Below are 27,967 nucleotides of genomic sequence, written 5' to 3'. Positions count from 1 at the left end.
GAAGTCTGTGTCTTTCTTGTTGGGTTGCAGAACCGAACCAGACAGTTATAGAGGTGCAAATGACAGACTCAATAATTCCTCTGTAGAACTGAATCAGCAGCTCCTTGGGCAGTTTGAGCTTCTTGAGTTGGCGCAGAAAGAACATTCTTTGCTGTCCTTTTTTGATGATGTTTTTGATGTTAGCTGTCCATTTTAGATCTTGCGATATGATAGAACCTAGAAATTTAAAGGTTTCTACTGTTGATACACAATATCTAGTATTGTGAAAGGTGGAAGTATGGAAGGGTTTCTCCTAAAGTCTACCACCATTTCTACGGTTTTCAGTGTGTTCAGTTCCAGATTGTTTTGGTTGCACCACAAGGCTAGTCATTCGACTTCTCGTCTATATGCGGATTCGTCATTGTCTTGAATGAGACCAATCACTGTTGTGTCATCTGCAAACTTCAGTAGTTTAACAGATGGATCGTTGGAGATGCAGTCATTGGTATACAGAGAGAAGAGAAGTGGGGAGAGCACACAGCCTTGGGGGGGCCCTGTGCTAATTGTACAGATATCTGATGTGATCTTGCTTAGCTTCACCTGCTGCTTCCTGTTTGTTAGGAAGCTTGTGATCCACTTACAAGTCTGTTCCGGTACCTGTAGCTGGTTTAGCTTAGTTAGAAGAATGTCTGGAATGATGGTATTGAATGCTGAACTAAAGTCTACAAAAAGGACCCTTGCATAGGTCTTTGGAGACTCAAGATGTTGTAGGATGTAGTGCAGAACCATATTAACAGCATCATCTGTTGATCTATTTGCTCGGTATGCAAATTACAAGGGGTCTAACAGCGGATCCGTGATGGTTTTCAAGTAGGAAAGCACTAGCCTTTCAAAGGTTTTCATGACTACAGATGTTAAAGCAACTGGTCTGTAGTCATTCAGTTCCTTGATGGTGGGCTTCTTCGGCACTGGGATGATGGTAGAGCGTTTGAAGCAAGAAGGAACATAGCACATCTTTAGTGATTTATTGAAAATATGGGTGAAGATGGGGGTCAATTGGTCAGCACAGACTTTTAAGCAAGAAGGAGTTATCTTGTCTGGGCCTGGAGCTTTTCCTGGCTTTTGTCTGTGAAATAGGTCCTGCACTTCCTTTTCTGTGATCACTAGGGGTTGTGAACCCAATGAAATGGGGTCAGTTGTAGGAGGCTTGGCTGTTGTTAGTGTGTCTGAGATGGGGGTTGTGGAGATAGGTGGCTGCAGTTTCCTTTCAAACCCGCAGTAAAACACATTCAGGTCATCTGCCAGTTGTTGATTACCTTCAGCCTGGGAAGGAGGTTTGCCATAGCCGGTGATATTTTTAAGAGTTTTCCACATGTTTTTTTTTATTATTATTTGAATTTATATCCCGCCCTTCTCCGAAGACTCAGAGCGGCTTACATTGTGTTAAGCAATGTCTGCTGGTTCATTTGCTGAAAACTGATTCTTTAGCTTTTCAGAGTAGCTTCTTTTTGCTGTTCTGATCTCCCTTGTTAGTGCATTTCTGGCCTGATTGTACAGCATTTTATCACCTTTTCTATAGGCTTCCTCTTTGGAATGTCGTAGCTGCTTAAGTTTAGGTGTGAACCAAGGTTTGTTGTTAATGTATATTCGCAAGTTCCTTGTAGGTACACATAGGTCTTCACAGAAGCTGACATATGATGTTACAATATCTGTGAGTTCATCCAGGTCTGCAGAGGTAGGCAAATATATTCAAAAATATTCCAATCAGTGCAGTCAAAGCATGCCTGCAGCTTTAATTTTGCCTCCTCCGTCCAGGTCTTCACTGATTTAATCGTTGGTTTTGTGGTTTTAAGTTTTTGCTTGTAAGTAGGTACAAGGTGAATCATGCAGTGATCAGAGTGTCCTACAGCTGCACGTGGTAAAGACCGATAAGCATCTTTTAGTGTTGTGTAGCAATGGTCTAGAGTATTCTTGCCTCTGGTGGGACAATTGACATGCTGAAAGTATTTTGGTAGCTCTTTCCTTAAGTTTGCCTTGTTTAGATCTCCCAAAACAATGGCCAGTGAATCAGGGTGTTTGGCTTCAGCCTCCATGATTTGGTCAGCTAGAGTTCGTAATGCCTTGTTTACACAGGCTTGTGGTGGGAAATAAACAGCAATTAGAAGAAATGAGGAAAATTCACGAGGCGAATAGTATGGTTTGCAGTTGATAATTAAAATCTCTAAATTGTTGTCACAGAATTTGTAAATTATTTTAAAATCTTGACACCAGTTGCTGTTAATATATAGGCATAATCCTCCTCTTTTCTTTTTACCAGATGTTTCTGGAATCCTGTCTGATCGTTCAATCTGAAACCCTGGAATGTTCAGCCTGCTATCTTCAATTGATTCATTTAACCAGGTTTCAGAGAAGCATAGGACTGCTGAATTGCGAAAATCACAATAGTATTTGTTTAAGAGGAGTATTTCATCCATCTTATTTGCAAGTGAGCGTATATTTGTTAGGAAAATTGAAGGCAGAGGAGTTTTAACACGATTTCTTAGTCTGTTTAAGATCCCAGATCGTTTACCTCTCTTCCTTCGTTTCCGTCGTTTGGTTTTTTTAGTAATCCATGGCTCCATGGGAATTGCCTCCTCCTGTGTTAGAATCTCTCCGTGTTTGTAAAGACAGGCGGGGGTGAGATCAAAGAGAGCTGCTCCTTAACAAAATGTTGCTTAATTTTTAACAGATGGTCTCGTGAGTAGGAAATCCGTAGTGAGTCACAGAGAACAATTAGAAATAAAGAAACCATTAGAGAGCATTTCACCAAGACAGCCTTCGTCGGCGCCATCTTGAAATATCATCTTTGTTCAGCAGTGGGTTTCACATTATGCTATTACTGGTTCACCATGCACGCACATGCGCACCCAGTTCAAACGCATATGCCTGGCCTTCTGTGCATGCAAGCACCTTCCACGCATATGTCCGGTCTCAAAAACATGCTTAAATAGGACGGCATAAAGCCGGGACAGGTCCCACCATGATTTCAGCTACAGTTCGGGAAAACCGGTCCAAACTGGCTAAATACCACCTCTCTCTTTGTTGCTCTTCTCTGCACTCTTTCTAGAGTCTCAATATTTTTTTTATATCATGGCAACCATAATTCCAAGTGTGGCCTTACCAAGGCATTATCAAGTGGTATTAAGTGATCTTGATCCTATCCCTTTGTTTATGCAGCCTAGAACTGTGTTGGCTTTTTTGGCAGCTGGCTCATATTTAAGTGATTCTCCACGAGGACTCTAAGATCCCCCTCACAGTCACCACTATTGAGCTAGGTACTACATATACCAGGGGTCTGCAATCTTAGTAACTTGAAGGCTTACTGAAGTCTAAGTAAATTATACCGACAGCATTCCTTTGGTCCACTAGTTTTGTCACTTTCTCAAAGAATGCAATAAAATTAGTCTGGCATGATCTGTTTTTGACAAACCCATGTTGGCTTTTGGTTATTACTTTGTTTGCTTCTAGGTGATCGCTGATTTGTAGCTTGATTATCTTTTCCAGAGTATTTCCTGGTATTGAGGTCAGGCTGATGGGTCTGTAGTTTCCTGGATCTTCCCCCCCCCCTTTTTTTTTTTTTAATATGAAAATTGCATCAGCTCTTTTCCAGTCCTCTGGCAGTTTCCCTGTGCTCCAGGATCTTTGAAAGATATAGTTCAGTGGTTCTGAGATCTCGACTGCCAGTTCCTTCAGAACCCTGGGGTATAATCCATCCGGTCCTGGTGATTTGAACTCATCTAGGGTAGACAGGTGCTCACTTGCCATTTTCTTCCCTGTTATGTATTGAATACATATAGTTGTGTTAAGCCCTGCTAAAGTGAAACTATCTTTTATATGACCCTAACTATTAACTTCAACTGTTTTGGAGGAAAACTTAGAACATTCATATTTGGGTGGGCTTTTTCAAGTATTATGATTGGTTGAGGCCCTATGGGCTCAGAGTATAAATTACAGGAATCTGCCTGTTGTTGAGCAGTTCCAGTTGAGTCAATAAATGCTGTTATATCTATACTGTCTGTTCTTGCCTACCACAGCCCACAATCAGAGGTGGTTTCAGCAGGTTCTGACCAGTTCTGGAGAACCGGCAGTGGAAATTTTGAGTAGTTCAGAGAACCAGTAGTAAAAATTCTGACTGGCCCTGCCCTCATCTATTCTCTGCCTCCCAAGTCCCAGCTGATCGGGAGGGAATGGAGATTTTACAGTATCTTCCCCGGTCACGCCCACTAAGCTATGCCACATCTACCAAGCCACACCCACAGAACTGGTAGTAAAAAATTTTGAAACCCACCACTGCCCACAATTTAATATTCCCTATTTTAACTTGTGTTCCTAATCTGTGTAAGGCTATCACAACAACCATATACAGCAGGGGTCTCCAACCTTGGCAACTTTAAGACTTGTGGACTTCAACTCCCAGAGGGCTGAGGACCTCTGGGAGTTGAAGTCCACAAGTCTTAAAGTTGCCAAGGTTGGAAACCCCTGATATACAGGAAAGCGCTTACACTTTTAAGAGTTATAAGGAAGATAGAAATTCAACAGGCCATTTGAATGCTGTTTAATTTCTTTCAATGGGCATTCAAAATCTCCACTCTTTAGGCGCTGAACATTTAACTTTGCTATTCCTGTTAGGAAGAAAATAGTTTGGCAACATCTTTTATGTAATTTAGATAACAATATATAGCTATTGCTAGCCATAGACTAACAGCAGGCCAAAGGCATCTTTTATTATGCAAATGACCCTTATCAAAGTCCTCTTGAACATCAGCAGTGACACCAATTAGAAACCATCCAATTTAGGTGTTTTTGTGCTTTGTTTTTTTAATTAAGCTGCTAAACCACCTGTTTTATATATCTCTGACTCAAACATTTCAAGAAACCTTATAGAAAATAATCACTTTTGGCTCCCTAGCAGCACATTGTGTAAATTCTTTTTGTTTCCTTGGAAAGGCAAGAAATTACTACTGGAGAAGTGCATCATGTGTGTCTCACAGAGCGTGTGCAAAGTGTTCCAGCAGTTAAATGTTCCAAGCTGTAATGGTGTCATGCTGACCTTGAACTGTTCTAGAGTTGGGATCAATTAAAATCGCCATCACCATCCCGCCATTGTTACCATAGCATCTAACTGAAATAATAGGATATTGTAAAATAAATAATAAAATTGTCTAAGTCTGGGGTCCCAAGTGTGTGAAGAGCCTCATTTCCCGGTTATGTTAACATCTATGGCAGGGGTCTTCAACCTTGGCAACTTTAAGCCTGGTGGACTTCAACTCCCAGAATTTCCAGCAAAGCTGGCTGGGGGATTCTGGGAGTTGAAGTCCACCAGGTTTAAAGTTACCAAGGTTGGAGACCCCTGATCTATGGATCCGTATAAATCAAACCAATAATAGCAATGTAATACCTGCAAGCAAGAATTAATGGGACCCCAGAATAGATAAAGTTATGGAAAATGAAGAAGCCAAAGTATTCTTGTGACTTTCAATTTAAAACAGACAGACCAACATAATACTGAGTGGTAGGTTTCATTTATTTTACTACTGGTTCGCTCCACGCGCACATGCTCGCTTCGTGTGCACGCGCACCCGGCTCGCACACATGTCTGCCTTCCACACATGCGCCCGGCCTCAAAAACATGACTAAATAGGATGGCATGAAGCTGGGGCTTGGCCCACCCGCGATTTTCGCTACCACTTCAGGTGAACCAGCTGAATGCCACCTTTGATTTTTTTTTTGATTTTTTTGATTATTTGCATTTATATCCCGCCCTTCTCCGAAGACTCAGGGCGGCTTACACTATGTTAAGCAATAGTCTTTATCCAATTGTATATTATATACAAAGTCAACTTTTATTGCCCCCAACAATCTGGGTCCTCATTTTACCTACCTTATAAAGGATGGAAGGCTGAGTCAACCTTGGATAATACCCCAGACTCAACAATTGTTGATAAGACAAAAAATTCTGGATAGTGGATGTGACAATACCTGGAGACAGCAGAAGAGAAGAAACTGGGACAAAATCCCAAAATATAAAGATCTGCAAATACAAGCAGAAGCTATTTCCAAAGAAAGCAAAAACAGTACCAGTAGTAATAGGCACCTTGGATACAATCCCAAAACATCTGAGCACCGCTTGAAAACTATTGGCATTGACAAAACTACCGTCGGTTAATTGCAAACGGCAGTTTTACTTGGAACGGCTTACATCTTGTGACAATAGTTTAATACTATTAAACAACATCCGGGAAGGACTCCATACGATGACAAAAATGCCAGATCCAGTCTAAACATCTGAGTGTCAGTGCAACCAACTATTAATACGAAATAGAAATAAAATAAATTTTATTTTATTTAAAAATTTAAATAATTTTTAAAAAACCCATCTATGTAGTCACTAGGAGTTGAAATCAAGTTGAGGGCATATAATCAATCGCTAAAAATAAACCCAAAGAAAATGAAAGAAGAAGGAAGGCAGAAAGAAGACTGGACGCCACCCCTGTATAAAACTGCAGTTGTAATGTCAAACAGCATCCCAACATTTTTGTGCACCTGGCTACATTAGATGAACTTTTGTGCTACGTGTAGGATTTTGGCACCGTGTCCTAGATTAAGTCTTAAATCAACAACAGCTCAAGCCAGACCATTTTTGTCTTTAAAGCTGCATTCAGGTGCTCTGCAAATTGCTTTACCTGGAGCAAAGCGCTGAATGAAATCAGCCGTCCTTCAGCCGCAACCTCTTTCCAATGGTACCAAGATGAGGGACCTACGTTGTTTGTGTCTGATTTTGTCTTTCTTGTGGCAACAGATGGTGAAGGCTTATAAATATATGAGTGGTGTTTTTCTAGTGAGTCATTCATCGAACCAGCAAGCCACAGACGGTTCCAGGCCACCCAGCAAGATGGATGTGAACCGGCTCCAGGAGCAATATCACTACTTAAAAGAGAAACAGAAGCTGCACACGCATGTCGTTGTGTTTAAAACAGGTACGTTTTGGAGCAACTGAGAGTCTTGACAATCAGGCATTCGTAAATTCCCTGTTGTTCTCCAAGAGGAAGGCGTTTACACTGCGAAAAAAGGCAACTTTTCATTAGATTTTAGGGTGAAATTTCTTATGCCATTTTAAAAAATTAGCCGATGCAGTGGGCCATATGTTATGCGACTGTTAGTCTTTAAGATGCCACAAGATTCACAATGGTGCCTTTGAGAGCAGACAAGGAATCCATTCCTGTGAGTGTTTACTCAGAAGCATGTCTTTCAGTGTTGCTTGGGACTTACTTCCTGCTGCTAGGAGAAGTTCAACATGCATATTCCTCTATATTGCTGACAGCAATAGTTAACAAACGTTTCTCCCCGGTGGGTCCTGTGACATACTTGTTTAATCCTGCTCTGGGGCTTGCTTTAATTTACTGACTTGGAGAAAAAAGGGAGATTTCGAACTCTCCCAAATCCAAGCAGGATAAGAAAGAACTCAGCAAACAGAAGAAAAATCTGGCATAATGGGGGGGGGGGGGAATACCTGGATTTGCAATTCAAAAAGCATTTAATTAAATGGTTCCTAGGAACCCAACTCATTTTGTGTAGGAGAAAAGGTAAAAGAACAAATAGCTAAAACTATTCCTCTATGTTTTTAAAATACTAAGCCGACAGAAGTAATCAGAATATACTCGTTGATTCAGTTGTCTGATTGAATTACAGTAATATTATTTATTTATTTATTTATTTATTGAGTACGTATTAGATAATATATATAAGTATAAGCATGAGTTGAATACATAAAGTGAATACAATTTAAGGGAACATTAGGACAGGGACGGTAGGCACGCCCCTTACAGACCACTTAGGAATGGGGTGAGGTCAACAGTAGACAGTCTAAGGTTAAAGTTTTAGGGGTTTACAGAGTCAGGTAGTACATTCCAGGCATTGACCACTCTGTCAATGAAGTCATATTTTCTGCAATTGAATTTGGTGAGGTTTACCTTAAGATTACTTGCTCTGGAGTAGACATTCAAGAATCTTTTTCTAGGAGCTGAGGTACTTTTAAAAAAAATTAAGATCTTATGTTCACCAACTTGGATAAAGAATTCAAAAATAACTGTTCTTGGAAAGACAGTCCCAGAAAACTTGAAAAGTAGAAACTTCAGCATACTAGGGATATTAAAATTTTCCTTTGAGGTAAATTCAGTTTTTGGTGACTTGAGGAATGCAGCCAAGGGGTTTTCTGAATAACATACAGGTAGTCCTTGACTTACAACTACAATTGGGACCAGAATTTCTGTTGATAAACAAAACAGTTGTTAAGTGAAGTTGCACCCAATTTTACAAAAATTCTGCCACGACTGTTAAGTGAATCACTGCAGTTGTTAAGTTAATCACATAGTCATTAAGTGAATCTGGCTTCTCTTATTGACTTAGCTTGTGAAAAACCAGGTGGGAAGGTCACAAATGGCAATCACATGATCCGGATACAGTTACCATCATAAATTGCCAATTGCCAAGCATCCACATTTTGAACACAGATGCTGTGAAGGTTGTAAATACGAGGACAGATCATAAGTTTTTCAGTGCTGTTGTAACTTCACCTGGTCACTAAATGAATGGCTGTAAGTCAAGGACTATCTGTTTGACGCTGCCTTCTTCCAATATGGTTTTCATTTTATTTTTTTTGTCTTAAGATTTCTATTCAGAAACCATATCCTGTCTCTATTTTATCTTTGAAATGGGATGGGCTGAAAGTCACCCAGCCTGCTTCTATGCCTAAAGGAGGGCTGGGATTCACTGTCTCCTGGGCTTTGGTCCAACACTTTCACCTCTATGCCAAACTGGTTCTCAAGATCATCATTTCTAAATAATGCCCTTGTATGTAAATCTCTGTTTGTTTCTGTTTTGAATTGTTTGTTCCATGGATGTTTTCTCAGTTGTTCCACAATTGCTTAATGTTCTTTCTTAAATCCTGCCAAGAATTCTGTCCTTGAAGGAGCAGGAACACCTAATTTAATAAATAAAGACACTGTATCACGTGCAAATTAACTTGTTTGCTGACGATTCCTATAGCAGAACTGGTTCTTTTAAACTTGCTAGAGGTAGTCCTCAATTTACAATCACAACTGAGCCCAAATTTTTGTTGCTAAGCAAGGCAGGTTTTAAGTGGGTTGCACCTCGTTTTATGACTTTTTTCGCCACAGCTGTCAAGCGAATCACGGCAGTTGTGAATCAGGCAGTCGTTAAGCAAATCTCGCTTCCCCCATTGATTTTGCTCATCAGAAGAAGCCATCTGAGAAGGTTGCAAGAGGTGATCACATGACCCTGGGAGAGTGGAACTTTCATAAATACATACAAGCATGCAAATATTGATCACATGGCCATGAGGATGCTGGAACGGTCGTTAAGCTTGAAAACAGTCATAAGTCACTTTTTTCAGTGCTGTTGTAACTTCAAACGGTCAGTAAACAAATGGTTGTAAGTTAAGGAGTACCTGTAGTGCTTTGTACCTGCTTTAGATATTTGTAGAGGACAGCAAGTTAAGAAAGGCTAATCAATGGACAGTCCATGGAAATCAAGTGTTTATTCCACATCAGCACATGGACTTTCCAAACTTGCTGTCCTCTACAAATGTTCACTTTGATTGCCAAATATTGCCATCAGCAGTTCAGCGGTTCGAATCCCTAGTGCTGTGTAACGGGGTGAGCTTCTCCCAGCTTCTGCCAACCTAGCAGTTCGAATGCACATAAAAAATGCAATTAGAAAAATAGGGACCACCTTTGGTGAGAAGGTAACAGTGTTCCATGCGCCTTTGGCGTTGAGTCATGCCGGCCACATGACCATGGAGACATCTTTGAACAGTGCTGGCTCTTCGGCTTTGAAGCAGAGATGAGCACCGCCCCCTAGAGTCGGGAACAACTAGCATATATGTGTGTACCATACAGAATTAAGTCCATCTTTCAACCATCTTTGGATGTCTTGCATCAACCCAGCTTCCCAGGAAAACTGAAATCATGGTCTTTAGCTGAGGTCCTAGAGATATTGTTAGAGACTCAGCTGTGTTCTGAGAAAACAAGGGGGGGAAAAAGAACAGCAAACATATTTATTTATTGATGTATTTATATGGGTCATTTGTTAGATTTATATCTCACATTTTAAGATTACACAGTTCTTCATTTGTCATTCCTCAGTCTATACCATGGGGTCGCACATATAGGTAGTCTTCACAGCCATTTATTTAGCTATCGTTCGAAGTTACAGTGGCACTGAAAAAAGTGAATTATCACCAGGAGTGAAATGCTCCCGGTTCGCACCGGCTCGCCCGATTAGGTAGCGATGGCAGCTGCTGGTTCGGAGGACCGGTAGCAAAAATCCCTGGCCCCGCCCCCCCCCTGCCTCTGCTGAGCCGCACCATCAGCAGAGGGTTGTTGTTTTTTTTGACTTTTAAAAGTTTTTCTTCAGCTGAAACATGCCTTTAAAAGTAAAAAAAAAAAAAACCTCTGCTGATCGCGGGGCTGAGCAGAGATCATCAAAACCCTTTAAAAGTTTTTTTTTTAAAAAAACCCTCTTCAGCTGAAGGGGAGAAAAAAACAGAAAAAAACATGAGGTTTTAAAAGCCTCCTCTGGCGATCCCAGAGGAGTTTCCTGATCCTCACAGGCTTTTAAACTCACTTTTTAACAGCCCCCACTTACAAAAGCCCCCACCCAAGCCCAGCCAATTCCCCCTCCTCACTTACCTATAATTACTGCTCTTTCGGGCTGGCAATGGCATGCTTTCTTCAGCTACTGAAGGGGGGAAAAAGCTTGCTTTGACTTCCTGCTTTGCTGAATGAGGAACTCTGGGAGTTGAAGTCCACAAACTAAGTTACTATGGTTGGAGACCCCTGTTCTAAAAAAATAATAAAATAAAATATTTGTGCAGCTTTCTGAGATTTGGTGTGTTTCTGTAGTGTTTCACTCTAACTACACAAACACACAAAATCTCACAAAGCTGTATGTGGCATTGTGTGTGTGTGTGTGTGTGTGTGTCAGTTGTGTTGTGTGTGTGTAAAGTGTGAAAGTGTGAGGTTCCTGCTTGTTGCAGGGGCCATTTTGGGTGAAGTGCAGCTGCTTTTTACATTGTGTGTGAGACAGTTGTGTTGTGTGTGTGTAAAGTGTGAAAGTTGGTTTTTGGCACCTCTTATTGTTTTGTATACCTTATTTATTATTTTTATTATTTATTGTTATTGGCCACGCCCACCCAGTCATCTGACCACCAAGCCATGCCCACCAATTAAGCCACGCCCACAGAACCGGTAGGGAAAATTTTTAGATTTCACACCTGATTATCACCCATCCTCACTCTGAAGATCATTGAAGCATCCCTGCGGTTACGTGATCCCGAACTGAGCACCGGCAAACCACCATGTATTTAACAATGGTTACAGCATCCCAGGGTCATGCGACTGCCATTTGCAAGTTTTCCAGCCCTCTTCTGACAAAGTCCATAGGGGAAGGCAGATTTAAATACTGTGTGATTGCCTTAACAATTGTGGCAAAGAAGTTCATAAAATCAGGTGCAACTGCCTTAATAACCAGCTTGCTTAGCAACAGAAATTCTGGTCCTAGCTATGGGCCACCTATAAATGTTTTCAAAGGGTACTGAAGAAAAAGGGAAATGCTTCAACGTAAACTCCTAACTTTCTCCAGATGTGCCAGGATTCCAATTCCTATAATTTCTTACCAGTATTATGGGAGATGGGCTTCCAAGATACCTAGAGCACAAGAAGTTAGAATAAGTTGTTGTAATGACTCTCCTTCAGGTTGAAATTTACCTTGAAATGTTCCTAAACGTTACAGTGAAAAGCAGCCAGGTGGAAACTGAATAAATAATGTGGATCCTGGATTTTAATATATAACTAGGAGAGAATTGCGTTGCATTTGGATTACTGCTTATCAGGTTATGTCATCATTAATTTTCTCAACTTTCTTGTTAGGGATCCATTGCACCAATGGTCAACTCCTATACTAAAGAAAAAACTGATAAAAGGGAAGGGAGAACTATACCTACCAATGGAAACCTTCAAAAGAAAAACTGTCTTAACTTTGGTTCCTCCCTTTCAGCCTGGCTCAGCTTCCAGCTTGATTTTGGGGAGATATGTATGGCACAAAGAGGCGTCTTCCATTACTGGCCTTTTATGATCTTCTGTCCATATAAGGATAGATGGAAAACATCTTCTCCTTTGTGTCCCAGTTTTAATGGTATAGACTGATTCCAAAGCAGGCTTGTTCCAATTTGGCACACCCTTCTGAAATGTTAGGGACGTGGTGGCTCAGGGGCTAGGACGTTGAGCTTGTCGATCGAAAGGTCGGCAGCTCAGCGGTTCGAATCCCTAGTGCTGCCATGTAACGGGGTGAGCTCCCGTTACTTGTCCCAGCTTCTGCCAACCTAGCAGTTTCAAAAGCACGTAAAAATGCAAGTAGAAAAAATAGGGACCACCTTAGGTGAGAAGGTAACAGCGTTCCGTGCGCCTTTGGCATTGAGTCATGCCGGCCACATGACCACGGAGACGTCTTCGGACAGCGCTGGCTCTTCGGCTTTGAAACGGAGATGAGCACCGCCCCCTAGAGTCGGCAACGACTAGCACGTATGTGCGAGGGGAATCTTTACCTTTACCTTCTGAAATGTTGGCATTGCAACTTTTGGGCTTCTTCTTTTTCTTTGGCCCAGTTCAGATGGCTGATGAAAAAAGTGAGGATAAGGGCATTTCCCCACATATAGCTACCCTTGGGTGTCTTCCATGTGGGAGGGGAGCTTCCAGAAAGCTTGAAAGGCAAATTTAATTCATTTTGTAGGGATCTTGGTGCTCTCTGAGCTTTGTTGTTTTCTTGCAGACATTTTCTTATCCAGCTAAGCAACATCATCAGTGTTAAAAGGGAGTGAGGCTTGATTTCTGTGCCCCAATTAGGGATACTCCAAGCAAGGAACTACCAACTCAAACAAGCTAACAAACCCTAAACAAGGAATCACCAAGAACGCTCCCACTAATACTCATGTGACAAACCACTTCTACTGTAAATAAACAGAGAGCAGACCCTACTCTTTTCTAGTACTGATGATATTACCTAGTTGGGTAATGAAACATCTGCAAAAAAAACCAACCAACTTTGGAAAACATTAAGGATTCCACAGCTCCTCAACCCTGAGCTACAGATATTCTCTTTAATTCATTTTATATAATAATCCAACCACTCCAGAGGAATTGTTGCAGTGGAAAACCTAACTTCAGCCTTCTCAAAGGTGCAGGAAACCTGGCTGCTTTTTCATATTGCTTTTGAGGGGGGGGGTGTCCATAATTGGCACCCAGGGCGGATGGGTCAAAATGAGGTCAGTAAATGTCTGGGAGTCAAGTAGTCAATAAATGTTAGAAGATTTATTGGGATGAATTAACCTTTTCGGGTCTCTGTGGAGCTCCCTAATCCTGGATATGAGGTGGTCAGTGGTAAGACAATTTTATCCAACGTTGGTTGGTTAGCCTCCACCCTTAGTTAAAATAATAATATTAAATTATTTGTATGTAATATATGTTTGGTGGAGTTTGATGAACAATCTGGAACCTCATGAAGTGTCAATGAACCTTCAAACCTTGGGGACGCATAGTTAACACTTCTCTTGCTTGAAAAAACAATGTAGGAAGAAGATAGAATGCTGTCTAGGTTGCTTTTCGACAGATCTATATGGAGAACTAGCCAAGTCAAGCAGGGGTAGGTTTGCAACAAGAGCATGTGCGTGTGCGCAGCACTTCTGCACATGCATAGTAGCTTATGCTTATGCGCAGAGTGTCCATGATGATGTCCAGGTGAGTGGGCAGAGCCTCTTGCCTCCGCTACTACCGGTTCGCGAGATCCAGAGTGAACCGGTAGGAACCCGCACTGAAGTCAAGGAAGGAGAAGGAAATACTATTTATTTATTTGTAAAATTTATTGGACACCCCTTTTACCACAGGATATCTCTGGGCAGTTCTAATCCTATTCAATGACATAAAATGCTCCTTATATTTGGGGAATGAGGCCAGCAGCCATGTAGAAGGGAGCTGAGTTTAGATTTGAACCCCTGTACACAATCTGCACATTTACAGAATACTGAATAACAGAGTTAGAAGGGACCTTGGAGGTCTTCTAGTCCAACCCCTTAAGGCAGGAAACCCTATACCATTTCAGACAAATGCTTGTCTGATCTCTTCTTTAAAAAAATCAGTGTTGAAGCATCCACAACTTCTGGAGGCAAGTTGTTCCACTGATTAATTGTCCTCGCTGTCAAGACATTTCTCCTTAGTTCTAGGTTGCTTCTCTCCTTGATTAGTTTCCACCCATTGCTTCTTGTCTTGCCTTCAGGTGCTTTGGAGAATAGCTTGACTCCCTCTTCTTTGTGGCAGCCCCTGAGATATTGGAAGACTGCTATCATGTCACCCCTAGTCCTCCTTTTCATTAAACTAGACATACCCAATTCCAGCAACCGTTCTTTATATGTTTTATCCTCAAGTCCTCTGATCATCTTCGTTGCTCTTCTCTGCACTCTTTCTAGAGTCTCAGTCTTTTTTTTTTTTACATTGTAGCAACCAAAATTGGATGGAATATTCCAAGTGTGGCCCTACCAAGGCATTACAAAGCGATTCTAACACTTCACGTGATTTTGATTCTATCCCTTCTAGTCTACTCAGTAAGTCTGTGTTATAGATTTGATGCCAGTCTTCCCTTGAGCCCTAAAATGCAGTACATGCATAACACCAACATAACAATACTGTTCAAACATCTGGGAATAACTTCAAGGCCAGGTGCCTGGTAAACACCAGCCTTCTATATACATGCTCAGGGCTAAAGATTTTCAAAGTATCAATAACATGGAAAATTGCAGATGTGAGTTTCCCATGACACAGAGGCACTTTTCCTAACAATTACCAGAATCCCAGGCCTGGAATGGCTTGGAACAATTAGAGTTGTGATCACAACACATCTATAGGTTACTAGATTGGAGAAGATTCATGCGTTAGATCCATATGTTAAAAAAATAGTATGAGAGTCATTCATGGAGAAAGAAGTCTGGGACAGTTGCCAGTTGCTACAAGAGCATAATAATTGGCCTCTAATTACCTAATTTATCTATGGATGATATAGTTCTTTCTGTTCATTCATTTCAGCAAAGTTGCTGTACTCCATAGCTGAGGCATGTCGTGCTTCCGTCCATTAAACTAGATCATCATAAGGCTGCTACAGGCTCAAGAAGAAATCTGCTTTGTGATCCACCTTGCAGTAAATCTGCTACAAGTAGTCCTCAACCTATGTCCATAACTGACCCCAAAATTTATCATTGCAGTTGTTAAATTAGTAACACAATCGTTAAGTATATCTGGCTTCCCCATAGAATTTGCTTGTCAGAAGTTAGCAAAAGATGATCACGTGACCCTAAGGCACTGCAAGCATCATAAATATGAACCGGTTGCCAAGCACCTGAATTTTGATCAGGCTGCAGTGGTTGTAAGTGTGAAAAATATTCATGTCACTTTTTTCACTGCCGTTATAACTTTGAGCAGTCATTAAACGAAATGTCATACCATGCCTTCTAAGGAAAGCCACTACAAGGCCAATTGCAAGCAAAACAGCAGAATATAAACAGAAGTAAGAAGTTTACAGGTAGGCCTCGACTTACAATCACTACCCCCCACTGGAAAATTCATTGTTAAACACTTCAGTCATTGAGGCATCACAGGTCCACACTCAATTTTATAACCTTTCTCCCCCCCCCATGGTCATTAAGCGAGACATTAGGTGACTATGACTTGTGACCTCCTACTGGTTTCCACGTTGACTTTCTTAGAAGCCAGCTGAGAAGGTTACAGATGGTGACAGTGTGGGATGCTGCAAACATTTTAAATACCGGACAGTTGCCAAGTGCCCAGATCACGATCAAGTGACTTCAGGGATGCTATAGTAGTTGTAAGTCTGAGGATGGTTATAAATCAATGAAAATAAATCTTTTCAGTGCTGTTGTAATTTCAAGCAGTTGCTAAATGAATGTTGTGTCTGCGCCCCCCAAGCCGGGCCTCCTGCCAGAAAGTGACTTGGATAGTGAGGGAGAAGGGCCGTCAGGACTTAGCTTGGGAGCACCGGCTTCCCTGGCTCAGCTCCAGGAGCCAAAGGCAGGCCAGGTGGAAGAGATAACGAGGCTTCTGTCCCCTGACTCTTTCCCCCCCAGGCCACGCCTCCAGACCCAGCTGATGGCAATCAGGCTTGGTTGGACCCTAGGTTTCATAGGCAGGAGAGGAGGGAACAACAGAAGCAGGGGTGGGGCAGGCCTAGGAAGTGCTGAGTCATGGAGCCACACCCCACAGGATATAAAAGGCAGCAAGGACTGCTGTGTCTCTTCGTAGCAGGCAAATCAACTGATTAACTAAGAGCTGAAGCTTATTCCCGAGTGACTCATCGGCGTCGAGGGAGATAACAGGGACACTTGGCAGACGCTCGCTATTTTGCTGCCAGAATTGATAGTGCCAGCTAATTAAGCCATCACTCGGATGGAGGCAAAGGAGGACAGAACAATGAATGTTCATAAATTGAGGGCTAGCCATAAGGTTTACTCAGACAATAAGTAAAAGATGTAGTTTATGCCACTAAAATTCTGATCTTACAGATGTCATTTTAAAAAACCAAGAAAGCCGTTAAACTCTGCATAAAACATGCTTATCTGCAGCTACCATATATTCTTTATTATAAAGGACAGTTCTTTATTCTAGAATGTTATTCTAAATATTTAAGATCCAAAGTAGTTTTTTAAAAAAACCTCACTTTTATTCTTTATTTATTTATTTTGGCCCTTTTACCTGCTTAATAAAGTCTTTTATGTTCATGTGAAAAAATCTGGACAATCAAATTGTCTTTTTAGTGCTTGATAATGCTTGATTTTAGAGTTTTTTTTATTGGAATATGCATTTTTGTAAGTTTTTCCTTGGTTTGGCTCTTGAATCTTCCTTTCTAATTTTATTTAGTGATTTTTCACATTTCTAAACCAATTTTTTGTCCTTGTGAACTTTGCCCCCTTTCTAGGTTTGCCTTTTATTTCTTCCCAAAGCAATTTTTTTAATTGCTAAAAGTGGGGAGTGAGCTTTGATCACATCTTTGAAACCACCATATTGAGTTTCCCGATACCTGCCTCACCCCCACCCCCAGCACCTTATACCTCTAGTTAATTCTGAGCTTGGCTGGGGTTTCTTGGAGATGTTTCATTAGTAGGTAACATCATTGGTGGAGGTCCAGCACTGATAATATAATTGTTGGGAAGAAATATCCATCTGGTTCATCTCCAAGCCAGGAAAAAGGCATTGGAGACATGGAGGCTGATTGGAAATATGGTTTAATGATGAACAGAACCACAAAGCATGTAATTCTGGGCACCTGACCACATGGAGTTGAGAGTGAGGGGATTTTATACCTTCTCTTGGGCTTTGCACTTGAACTTCCTGTTCCTGTGCAAGAACATGTATTCTATAGGCTGTTGTAGGGGTCACAGCTGGCTCTGTAGGTTGTCTGAGCTAAGTTTGGTTCAGGTTTGGAGGGTGATGCAATGAAGGGGTGTTGGGCAATTTCTGTTGTGGCTGAGGGCTAATCCTACCTTTGTTGGATCTTGGGTAAAGGTATTTGCTTATGAATAGAGCTATCTATCTCTTAAATGCTGACAACTGCTGAGGTCTATTAAGAAAGGTAGAGGCTGCTTTCTCCCTCTAAAAAACTTCTCATCCAGGGAAATATAATATTCTGCCTTTTTAATATTTCCTAAAATATTTCATTCTTCTAGGAGAGGGGTGGGTGCTAACCTTCTACATTATCTAGTTTGGGTAATAAAGCATCTGCAAGAAAACAACCACATTCAGCAAGCGCCAAGGACCCCTCCTTTCAACCCTGAATTACAAATATTCTTTGCTCTAGTTAATTCGTTTGATGCAAGAAAGTCCTTCAAATAACCTACAGCCAAACTCTCTTGGCCTTTAATGTCAAAAGTAATATTGTTAATTGTCTTGTTAAGAACAGATCTTGCAGATCAAACAAACAGAACAAACAGTTTTAACAGCAGCAACAGGCATTTTAAACAAGTATTCAAACAAGTATTTTAAACAAGGCCAGTTGTTTAAAATCAACCCAGGAAAATACTAGTTTGCCAAATTTGTAATGGAAGATTAAAATCACCTTTTTAAAGGAGACCGAAGGGGGGGAAAAGTAATATGGAGCCATAACTTTTGGGAAAAGCAAAAAACTAATAGAGGCAGGTCAAGAGGAAAGATAGCATGTTTTACACCAAATATGACACCAAGTGGCTGACAGACAGTATGGATTTCTACTAACACTGAAATGATTTTCTAGAAAATATGGGTGAATTTGTTTTGGAGGCATTTTCTACTGCTGCTGTCTCAGTCTGGCAAAACTAAGGAAAATTTTCATTTATGGCAAAAATAATAATAATAATAATAACCCCAAGACCAGAGAAAATAAATTAGTCCTTGACATACGACCACAACTGAGCCTAAATTTTCTGTTGTGAAGTGAGACATTTGTTAAGTGAGTTTTGCCGCGTTTTACAACCTTTCTTGCCATAGCTGTTAAGTGAATCACTGCAGTAGATAAGTTAGTAACCCAGTTGTTAAGTGAATGTGGCTTCCCCATTGACTTTTTTTTTTATTTGCATTTATATCCCTCCCTTCTCCGAAGACTCAGGGCGGCTTACACTATGTCAAGCAATAGTCTTCATCCATTTGTATATTATATACAAAGTCAACTTATTGCCCCCAACAATTTGGGTCCTCATTTTACCTACCTTATAAAGGATGGAAGGCTGAGTCAACCTCGGGCCTGGTGGGACTTGAACCTGCAGTAATTGCAAGCGGCTGCTGTTAATAACAGACTGTCTTAGCAGTCTGAGCCACAGAGGCCCACTTTGTGAGAAAGTAACAAAAGGTGATCACCAGAATGCGGCTGCGCGGGTGATAGAGGGAGCCCCTCGTGGCTCCCATGTGACACCTCTCCTGCGCAGACTGCACTGGCTACCTGTGGCCTTCCGGGTGCGCTTCAAGGTTTTGGTAACTATCTTCAAAGCGCTCCATGGCATAGGGCCGGGTTACCTATGGGACCGTCTGCTGCCATCGATTGCCTCCCACCGACCCGTGCGCTCTCACAGGGAGGGACTCCTCAGGGTGGCGTCAGCCAGGCAGTGCCGACTGGCGACACCCAGGGGAAGGGCCTTTTCTGTGGGGACTCCCACCCTCTGGAACGAGCTTCCCCCAGGACTTTGCCAACTTCCTGACTTTCGAACCTTTCGCTGCGAGCTTAAGACACATCTATTTATTTGCGCAGGACTGGACTAGAATTTTAAATTTTAAATTTGGTTTTAACGGGGTTTTAATTTTTTTATCGCAATTTCTTAATATTCGGCCTTATTTAATAAGTTTTTTAATTGGTGTTTTATTTTGTATTTATATGTATATTTTTATTAGGCTGTAAACCGCTCTGAGTCCCCCGGGAGATAGGGCGGTATAAAAATGCGATTAAATAAATAAATAAATAAATAAATAAACCGTGATTTTGGGACACAGCAACAATCACAAGTATGAACCAGTTGCCGAAGTCTGAATTTTGTTCGCATGATCATGGGGATGCTGCAAAGGCTGGGAAAAGCGGTCATAAGTCACATTTTTCAGTGCCGTTGTAACTGTCACTAAACGAACTCTTGTAAGTCGAGGTCCACCTATAGTCCCTCTAAACCTTGTGGGAGGTGGGACAAATGGAGAGAGCAAGTCAGTGGTGAAATCCAAACTTTTTTACTACCGGTTCTGTGGGTGTGGTTTGGCTTGGTGGGCTTGATGGGCATGGGAAGGATACTGCAAAATCCCCATTCCCAGTCCACTCCAGGGGAAGGATACTGCAAAATCCCCATTCCCACTCCACTCTTGGGGCCAGCCAGAGGTGGTCTCCGAACTGCTCAAAATTTCCGCTACCGGTTCTCCAGAACCTATCAGAACCTGCTGGATTTCACCCTGGAGCAAGTGCTTATATGAATGACGCTGAAAATACTCCTACGCATTTCAGTAGATTTGTTTTATTGGCTTGTGTTGAACTGAAGTTAAAGATTGCACTTTGTTCTAAAAGAGCTATCAAGACGTCCAAACTGCCAGGAACTAGCCAGGCAGGGAGAATACCAGGAAACTACAGGTAGCCCTTGATCCATGATCAGTTGCTTAGCTACCGTTCAAAGTTACAATGCATCCCCATAAAGTACTAACATCCCAGTTTCAAAGTTCTGACAGCCAGCACCACAAGCGGTTGTGTACTTGGCGACTGGCCTGCATTTTACACCTGTCTGTGGTGTCCCGCAGTCAAATGACCGCAATTTACAATATTTTTTTGCCAAAAAAAATGGCATTTACTTCCAATTTCCAGCAAAAAAAAAAAAAAAAAGTCCTATTGGCTAAAATGGGTTTGTTTAATGATTGCCGTACGTGCTTAACAATGTGGTGTTTGCTTAGTGACTGTGGCATTCATTTAATAACTGTCATAATCATAAATTTGGGCACGATTACCTGACAATCCATTTATGATTGTAATTCCAGACTCCATTCTGTCATAAGTTGAGAACAGTCTATTATCGCACTATGTGTGCTGCTTATTGAATTAAAACATGATGCTTTCCCGATACAACATAGGAAATGTCTTAAAGGTTCCTGGCAAGACAACAGATTAAGGTATCTCACCTACAAGCTTAATAGAAAATCTAAAATATTTGCACCCCAAGATGCAACAGTAACCAACTGATTCGGGGGGCCTTTGTTCCTAATGCCGTTTTCCCCCGCACACCTTTTACAGACATGCAAAGTGACTGATTTAGTGGTTGAAAAGAATAAACTATGGAATATTGACATCTGGGGAAAAAAACAGCAGTAAAAAAAAAATGAGGAAATGCTGTGCAGGTGGAGAACAGGGCTAGTTCAAGGGTACTTAAAGTAGAAAAGCTAAAGACGTTCCTTTTCTAACAATTAAAGGATTAATTGTAGCAGGTGAAACAGGGACGATAAAGAGACAACTAGGAAATATGTTTCCTATAAAAGAACGCCAACATCTTTTACTAGGTTATTGAATAAATATGACTTCAAAGTAAAAGGGATTAGGAAAAGGATGTATCAACGAAACCTTGTTGATTGGTTTGGGTCAATAAGCTATTTCTGGGCTTCCTTTCATTATTTCTACATAAAAAAATTGTGGTTTGTTTTTTTCCATTCAGAAGTATAATAATAGCTACAGTCAGTCCTCATTCAGTGACTGCTCCTAATTATGATGGTGATGAAAGAGCAACTTTGCAACCAACCCTTGCTTTACAATTTACAATCTTCACAGGTATGTAAAGCAAAGAGAAGTTGAAATAAGATCATAAGCAGTTTTGGTTTCACTTAGTGACCACTTTGCTTAACGACCAAAGTTACCAGTCCTAATTGTGATCCGCTTAGTGACGACTCTCTGTATTTGGGTATAAGATTCATCTCATGGCAAATCTTCATCTGCCACTGGGATTGTATTTGCTCTTCTGAGGAAGCGCTCAAAGTATAAAATTTATCAGAAAAGATTGCACCTGTACATGTTTAAGTCTCTAAGAAAGATGTATGGCTGTTTCCAGCCATCTTTTAAAATTTAAAATGGTGCGCACATGTTGATGATGTGGCTGTTGAGTGAGTCACGCCCCCGATTTTAGAACCTATTTTTCTGGCTTTGAATCTGGCTTTCAGCTTTGACCTGGGCTTTTCCGAAGCCAGCTATGAAGGTTGCAAATGGTGATCACATTACTTCAAGAGGCTGCAACCAGTGGTGGGATCCTGCCGGTTTAACAACCAATTCGGTGATCGTGTGCGTTGCGTGTGCACCCGATAATTGCTATGCGCAATTTTACAAAAACTTACCTTCCTGCTGGGGAGGAACACAGCTGAGGCGCGGCAATCTGCTCTGACGTGTGAATCAGATGAGAAGATATAGGTCAGTAAAGCGCAAGCGCGGGCATGCGGGCCCACCTAATCGTCAGAGCAAAACTGGTTCGCTCCCAGCTGATTGTCAGAGCTACCAATTTGCCCAAACCAGTAGAATCCTACCCCTGGCTGCAACCATTGTAATCCACATTGGTCGCCAAGCGCATGAATTTTGATCTGGTGGTTCTGGGAACGTTTCAAAGGTTGTAAGTGTGAGAACCGATTGCAAGTCACTTCCTTCAGCACTGTCGTAATTTTAAATGGTCACTAAACAAATGGCCGTAAGTCAAGGATTACCTGTGCTCTGTTCTAAGCTTCTTTTCAAAATATGGCATCCCTTGTGACATATAGACGCTGAAATGCTTAACTCTGGAATGTGTAGCATGTTTTCCTATGGCCACAAATTGATCATAACAGATGTAGGGCTATAATGTATCATGGCTGGCTGTGGAATTCTAGAAGTTGAAATCCACACATCTTAAACTCACGGAGGTTGAGAAACACTTCTATCTAGCGCATGAGCAGAACGTAAGATTCTTAAACTTGAATTTTCTTTACAGGTGGAAATGGGAGCATCTCCAAGGAATCCATGATCAGTGCTGTTTTAATTAACAAGAGTGTGAGAAAAGCATTGAAAGGAAGAGAGATCAAAGTGGATTTGCCCTGTCACGGAAATGGACAAGACAGTTCACCGTGGCGGATACACCTTGGTATCCACCGTCTGGCACATCACCAGGGACAGCCTTGTGATAGCATCCAAAACCAGACTGAACATAACATGTGGTCTTGTGAAGAGTCATTAGACAGCACTGAACCGGCCATTGCATTCTCCATCAAAGAGGAAAATTCACGCCCTCCTGAAGAGATGGTCAGTTCCAACTCAACTCGGACATCAGTAACTTCCATTTGGGCTTATTCCAGCCTTAACATCTCAGCTTCAAAGCCCGTATCTAGTAAGCTATCTTATTACCCTTTCCCTCAGAAGAAAAATCCCAAGATTTCTGAAGCTGCAAAGAAACTTGGGTTATATGTCTCCCAGTGAAAATTTTATAAGAGAAGGCAGTGGTCGGTCTATCACCACAGCTAAAGTAGCTACAGCAATTCTTTTTTCCTTATGCACTGGTATAATTTGCCTGAAATATACAGGTAGTGTTCCTGTGAGCATGAGAACTGATGGACCTACATATACTGTTTTGAATCAATGTTTCTATAAGGCAATGTTTCCCAACCTTGGCCACTTTAAGAGGGGTGGACTTCAACTCCCAGAATTTCTCCCCCCCCCCACCATATTGCTTGAGGAAGTCTGGGAATTGAAGTCCATCTCTTTTAAAGTGATAAAGATTAGGAATTATTGCTCTAGGACAGTGGTTTCAAATTCAAGACCTGAGGACCAGATCCGACCCACGGGGTGCTTAGATCTGGCCCGTGGGACCACCCTGGAAACAGTGAAGGACCAGCCACAGTGCCTCTGCCAGTGAAAACAGATGTTCTATTCTCCTTCGCCTCCGTCCGATTGATGGCTTAATTAGCCAGCACTATCAGCTCTGGTAGCAGAATAGCCAGCGTCTGCCAAGAGCTTCCGTTATCTTCCACGATGCTGGTGAGTCACAACCTTCAGCTCTAGTCAATCAGTGGATTTGCCTGTTACAAAGAGACAGAGCAGCTCTCGCTGCCTTTTATATCCTGTGGGGTGTGGCTCCATGACTCAGAACTTCCTAGGCCTGCCCCACCCTTGCTTCTGTTGTTCCCTCCTCTCCTGCCTACGAAACTTAGGGTCCAGCCAGGCCTGATTGCCATCTGGGTCTGAAGGAGTGGCCTGTGGGGGGAAAGAGTCAGGGGATGGAGGCCTCGTTATTTCTTCCACCCGGTCTGCCTCTGGCTCCTGGAGCTGAGCCAGGGAAGCCGGTGCTCCCGAGGTAAGTCCTGACGGCCCTTCCCCCTCACTTTCCAAGTCACTTTCTGGCAGGAGGGCCGGCTCAGGGTGCGCAGACACAACAACAGAGCTCCATTTTTGGCTGCGACGACCTCGGGAGGGCAGAGCGCTCAGACCATCACAGATGCCAACAGGACTGACGTCGAGCTAGCCACACTCTCTGCCCCCCCCATCAAACACAATCCTGATGGGGCCCTCAATAAAATCGAGTTTGACACCCCTGCTCTAGGAGTATGTATGCAATTTTAAGGAAAGATTATGTAGAACAGGGATGGCAACTTTGGCTGGCTGGGAGAATTTTGGGAGTTGAAGTCCACAAGTCTTAAAGGTTGCCAAGGTTGGATGCCCCCGATGTAGAATTGCAGCTACTTCCACACTTCTGCTTCTCACATAGGGTGAGAGAATGCGGAAATTATGTTTGCTTCTCAAGGAATTGTTATTATTATTGCTCAGCTAGCCCAATATTCATTAGAAGAAAAGGGAAATTTCTCCCCTAATTCTATAGAGGGAAATGCAATAAGGAAATGACTGGTCACCTAGTGGCAGATGCATGGAGATACCAGGCATTGAGATTTCCCTCCCAGATTGGAAATGAGTTGAATTCAGTGGTGGGATTCAGCCAGTTCGCACCACTTCGGGAGAACCTGTTGTTAACTTTCTGAGCAGTTTGGCAAACTGGTTTTTTTTTAAATTATTTATTTACATTTATATCCCGCCCTTCTCCGAAGACTCAGGGCGGCTTACAGTGTGTAAGGCAATAGTCTCATTCTATTTGTATAAAGTCAACTTATTGCCCCCCCAACAATCTGGGTCCTCATTTTACCTACCTTATAAAGGATGGAAGGCTGAGTCAACCTTGGGCCTGGTGGGATTCTAGCCTGCAGTAATTGCAGGCTGCTGTGTTTTAATAACAGGCTATCTTACAGCCGGAGCCACCACGGCCCTTTTGGAAGAAATTTGGAAGAAATCGTTAGGGCAAGAGAACCGGTTGTTAAATTACTTGAATCCCATCACTGGTTGAATTCCACCACTCCAGATTCAAACCAGAAGCTTGAATGTGTTGTATTTTAATGTCAACCTATTAGCTATATTTTCTTAAAATGTATTTTGAGTGAATAACACTCTAAACTAGCATAAACGTGTTTTCAAGATTCACTGTGAAGAGAGAAAAGAACTGCCCTGTGGAAATTTTCACTGTCTTAATGGTTAATAACTGTACCTGTGCAGACAGTCCTTGACTTACAACCCTTCAGCAACTGTTTAGCACTGAAAACAGTGACTTATAACCAGTCCTTGCACTTAAAGCTGTCGCAGCATCCTCTCCCAGCTACATAATCAAAATTTGGGTGCTTGGTAACTCCTTTGTATTTAGGGTGGTTGCAGTGTCCAAGGTTTATGTGAATGTCATTTGTGACCTTCCCAGTGAGCTTCAGAGAAGCAAAGCCAACTGGGAAACCAGATTTGCTTAATAGCCATATGAATCATTTAACAACCGCGGTGATTCACTTAACCAATTTCGTTGTATACATGATGTACAATGACAACAAAGGCTATACTATACTATAACAACTGTGGCAAAAAGGTCATATAATTGGCTGTGAGTCTCTTAACAACTGCTTTGCTCAGCAAGGGAAATTATGGTCAATTGTGATTGTAAGTCAAGAACTACATCCATTTATTCCAGGTCGGTAAGTATTTCCTCATTTAAAAAGAAGAGGGTTTGGTGGGTTATTCCAAATATTCCTAAACACCTCTTTATTCCTTTTAAGAATAAATGAAATGTGGTTGTTTTTTTTAACATTAAGTGACATGACAATTAGTCTTTCCTTTCAAAGAATTATCTTTAGGAAGCAGGATACTCTTCCCATTGTGCTGTATAGCCACAAAAGCATCTATCACAAATATCAGCCTTTCCAAAATTATTAATGTAGCTCAACTGAGCTAAATATAGGCCTCCTTATATGCAAGGCAATCACATACATTCTTAGTTGAAAATGAGTCCAATTAACTTTAGTATTATTTCTCAATAGACACATAACAAGGGGAATTTTAAATAGCTGTCTGAATTCGCAAATTGTGATATCATATCTAGAAATCAACAAAGAGAATACTTTTGTTGAAAGTTGAAAGTATATCTTCTCTAATATATCTAATATATCTTTTTTCAGGCTATACACTCCAAAATCAACTGATAAACCTTGAAATGATCTTTCTGCGATCATTAAACACAGCAAATGTTTTATATTCCAGATTTACTTTCTGCACATTACATTCTCATTTGCAAGTCAGAAAAGAGAATCTTTTTGGATCCTGAATGAGAGTAATAACTATGATATACAGCTTTCTATCCAGGCATTATGATTTCTTTCATTCATACATACATATATTATTTTGCAAATAAGATAAATTAGGAATAAAATTTTACATTCTATCCAGATATTTTGTTGGGTTTGTTTGCATGCATGATCTATAGAAATCCCAGTTTACCATGATAGTGATAAGATGCATAGAAGCAATCCTTGCTTAATGATTGGTTGCTTACAACAGCCACACAAAAGGAATTTGTGATCCAATTCCAGAATTCCAATCCTTCCCCCACAGTCCCATGACAGCAACCAATGTCACTACTGGTAGTGACTGGTAGGTGATTTACAACCATTCATTTAGTGACCATTCAAAGTTACAATGGCACAAAAAAAAGTAACTTATGTTTTCATATTTATGACCCTTGTAGCATTCCCAGGTCACGTGATCAAAATTCAGATGTGTAGCAACCAGCTCGAATTTATAATTGTTGCAGTGTCCTAGGGTCATGTAGTCACTTTTTGAGACTTGGGGACGTCAGATTCATTTATATAACAATCATGCTACTAATTTAACTGTACTGATTCACTAAACATTTGTGTCCAAAAAAGTCGTAAAATGGAGCAAAACTCACTTAACAACTATGATGCTTAGCAATCAAAATTTTGGACTCAATATGTTGCAAGTTGAAGATTATTTGTATAGTCAATTGCAGCCTTCTGTCAGGGAGTTAAAATCATCTTACAATCAAATGCCAGCCCTCCTGTTTTCGGCTCTTTCCGTGTTGGCAATCTATCAATAATCCTTTTCAGTCACGGAGATGGATGCTGCGTTTTGTTCTGCATTTGCAGAAGCGTTCTGGACTTTGGAGCTTTTTTCGAGCTATAGAAGGAGCGTTCCCAACAAACCGCCAGAAATCATTCTGGGGCTTTCCTTGGGGGCTCTACTTCAGCCCGAATGCTCATCTCCCCCTCTTTGCCTGAGGGCAGAGATTTACGAGCTGTTGACAGCAGATTAACGCTGTCTAAACAGCTCTACAGAATCACATAGAACTGGCAGACTGAGATAGCCCGCCATTAACGAAGCGGAGCCACCCGGAAGTCTCGTCAATTGCAGCCTTCTGAATGCATTGAATTGCTTCACCATGATGTTGTTTTATGATGTGGCATTTGCTTATCAACATTGCAGAAAAGGTTGTAAGATCAGGTTGGCTACATGAGTGACTCAATTTATGACCATCTTGAGTTCCAACAGAAATTCCAGACTCTGTTACAGACATAAGTCTAGGACTAGGTGAATTGCAGAAAATACTAGCATCGAGCTGATCTGGAAAAAAAAAAGCAAAGCAACAAATGATATCTGTTTAGAATTTGAATCGAAGGCCACCAGGAAATGTTCAGATTGCAGAGTTAAAATAAAAAGTCAGTAACAGACGTTTCTTTATTCCTGCTAAATTAGTAGTTCTGCCAAGATACACATTGATGGTTCCTGCAAGACCCAATCCATTCTGGACCAATGGCAATGACAACTCCCTTGAAATGAAGATTAGTGAGCAGAGATTGATTTTAGGCATGCAATGACAGGAGAGGATAGGCTTAACCAAAAATTGGCTAGGTTGGGAAGCTAGAGGGAGGATTATGAGGACACAGAGAGGATGGAGGAGAGATTTCAAAGGGAAATCTGGAAGGACTGCAAGGATCAAGTTCCA

At 41.4% G+C, this 27,967-nt stretch overlaps 1 protein-coding gene across 3 annotated transcripts; it reads left to right on the top strand.

Annotated features, from left to right (window-relative positions):
* Nucleotides 1–6,707: 6,707 nt before the first annotated feature.
* On the top strand, nt 6,708–27,757 carry C4H9orf152 (chromosome 4 C9orf152 homolog). 3 transcript variants are annotated; one of them, XR_009155232.1, is made up of 3 exons: nt 6,708–6,995; nt 22,583–23,622; nt 26,124–26,203. XR_009155232.1 is itself a non-coding variant. In XM_058184413.1 (3 exons), the coding sequence occupies exons 1-3, from the start codon at nt 6,719–6,721 to the stop codon at nt 26,267–26,269; spliced, it is 816 nt and encodes a 271-aa protein (XP_058040396.1). In that variant the 5' UTR covers nt 6,708–6,718; the 3' UTR covers nt 26,270–27,757. The 3 variants fall into 3 exon arrangements, 2 of the variants coding, with proteins under 2 accessions (XP_058040396.1, XP_058040397.1); XM_058184413.1 differs by having other exon boundaries at nt 22,583–22,975; nt 26,124–27,757; XM_058184414.1 differs by having other exon boundaries at nt 22,583–26,253.
* The last annotated feature ends 210 nt before the right edge of the window (nt 27,758–27,967 follow it).

This window comes from Ahaetulla prasina, chromosome 4, assembly GCF_028640845.1.
Source record: "Ahaetulla prasina isolate Xishuangbanna chromosome 4, ASM2864084v1, whole genome shotgun sequence".
NCBI classification, from domain to species: Eukaryota; Metazoa; Chordata; class Lepidosauria; order Squamata; family Colubridae; genus Ahaetulla; species Ahaetulla prasina.
Note: the sequence above shows the minus strand (reverse complement) of the source record. Positions and strands in the feature narration are given on the sequence as shown.

Bases quoted from the DNA above. Each gene is read 5' to 3' on its own strand.
- C4H9orf152 (XM_058184413.1), top strand. From the start codon at position 6,719: ATGAAATCAGCCGTCCTTCAGCCGCAACCTCTTTCCAATGGTACCAAG. The intron at 6,996-22,582 runs GTACGTTTTGGA...TTTTCTTTACAG, and splicing joins TGTCGTTGTGTTTAAAACAG to GTGGAAATGGGAGCATCTCC. The intron at 22,976-26,123 runs GTAAGCTATCTT...ATCTTTTTTCAG, and splicing joins AGCTTCAAAGCCCGTATCTA to GCTATACACTCCAAAATCAA.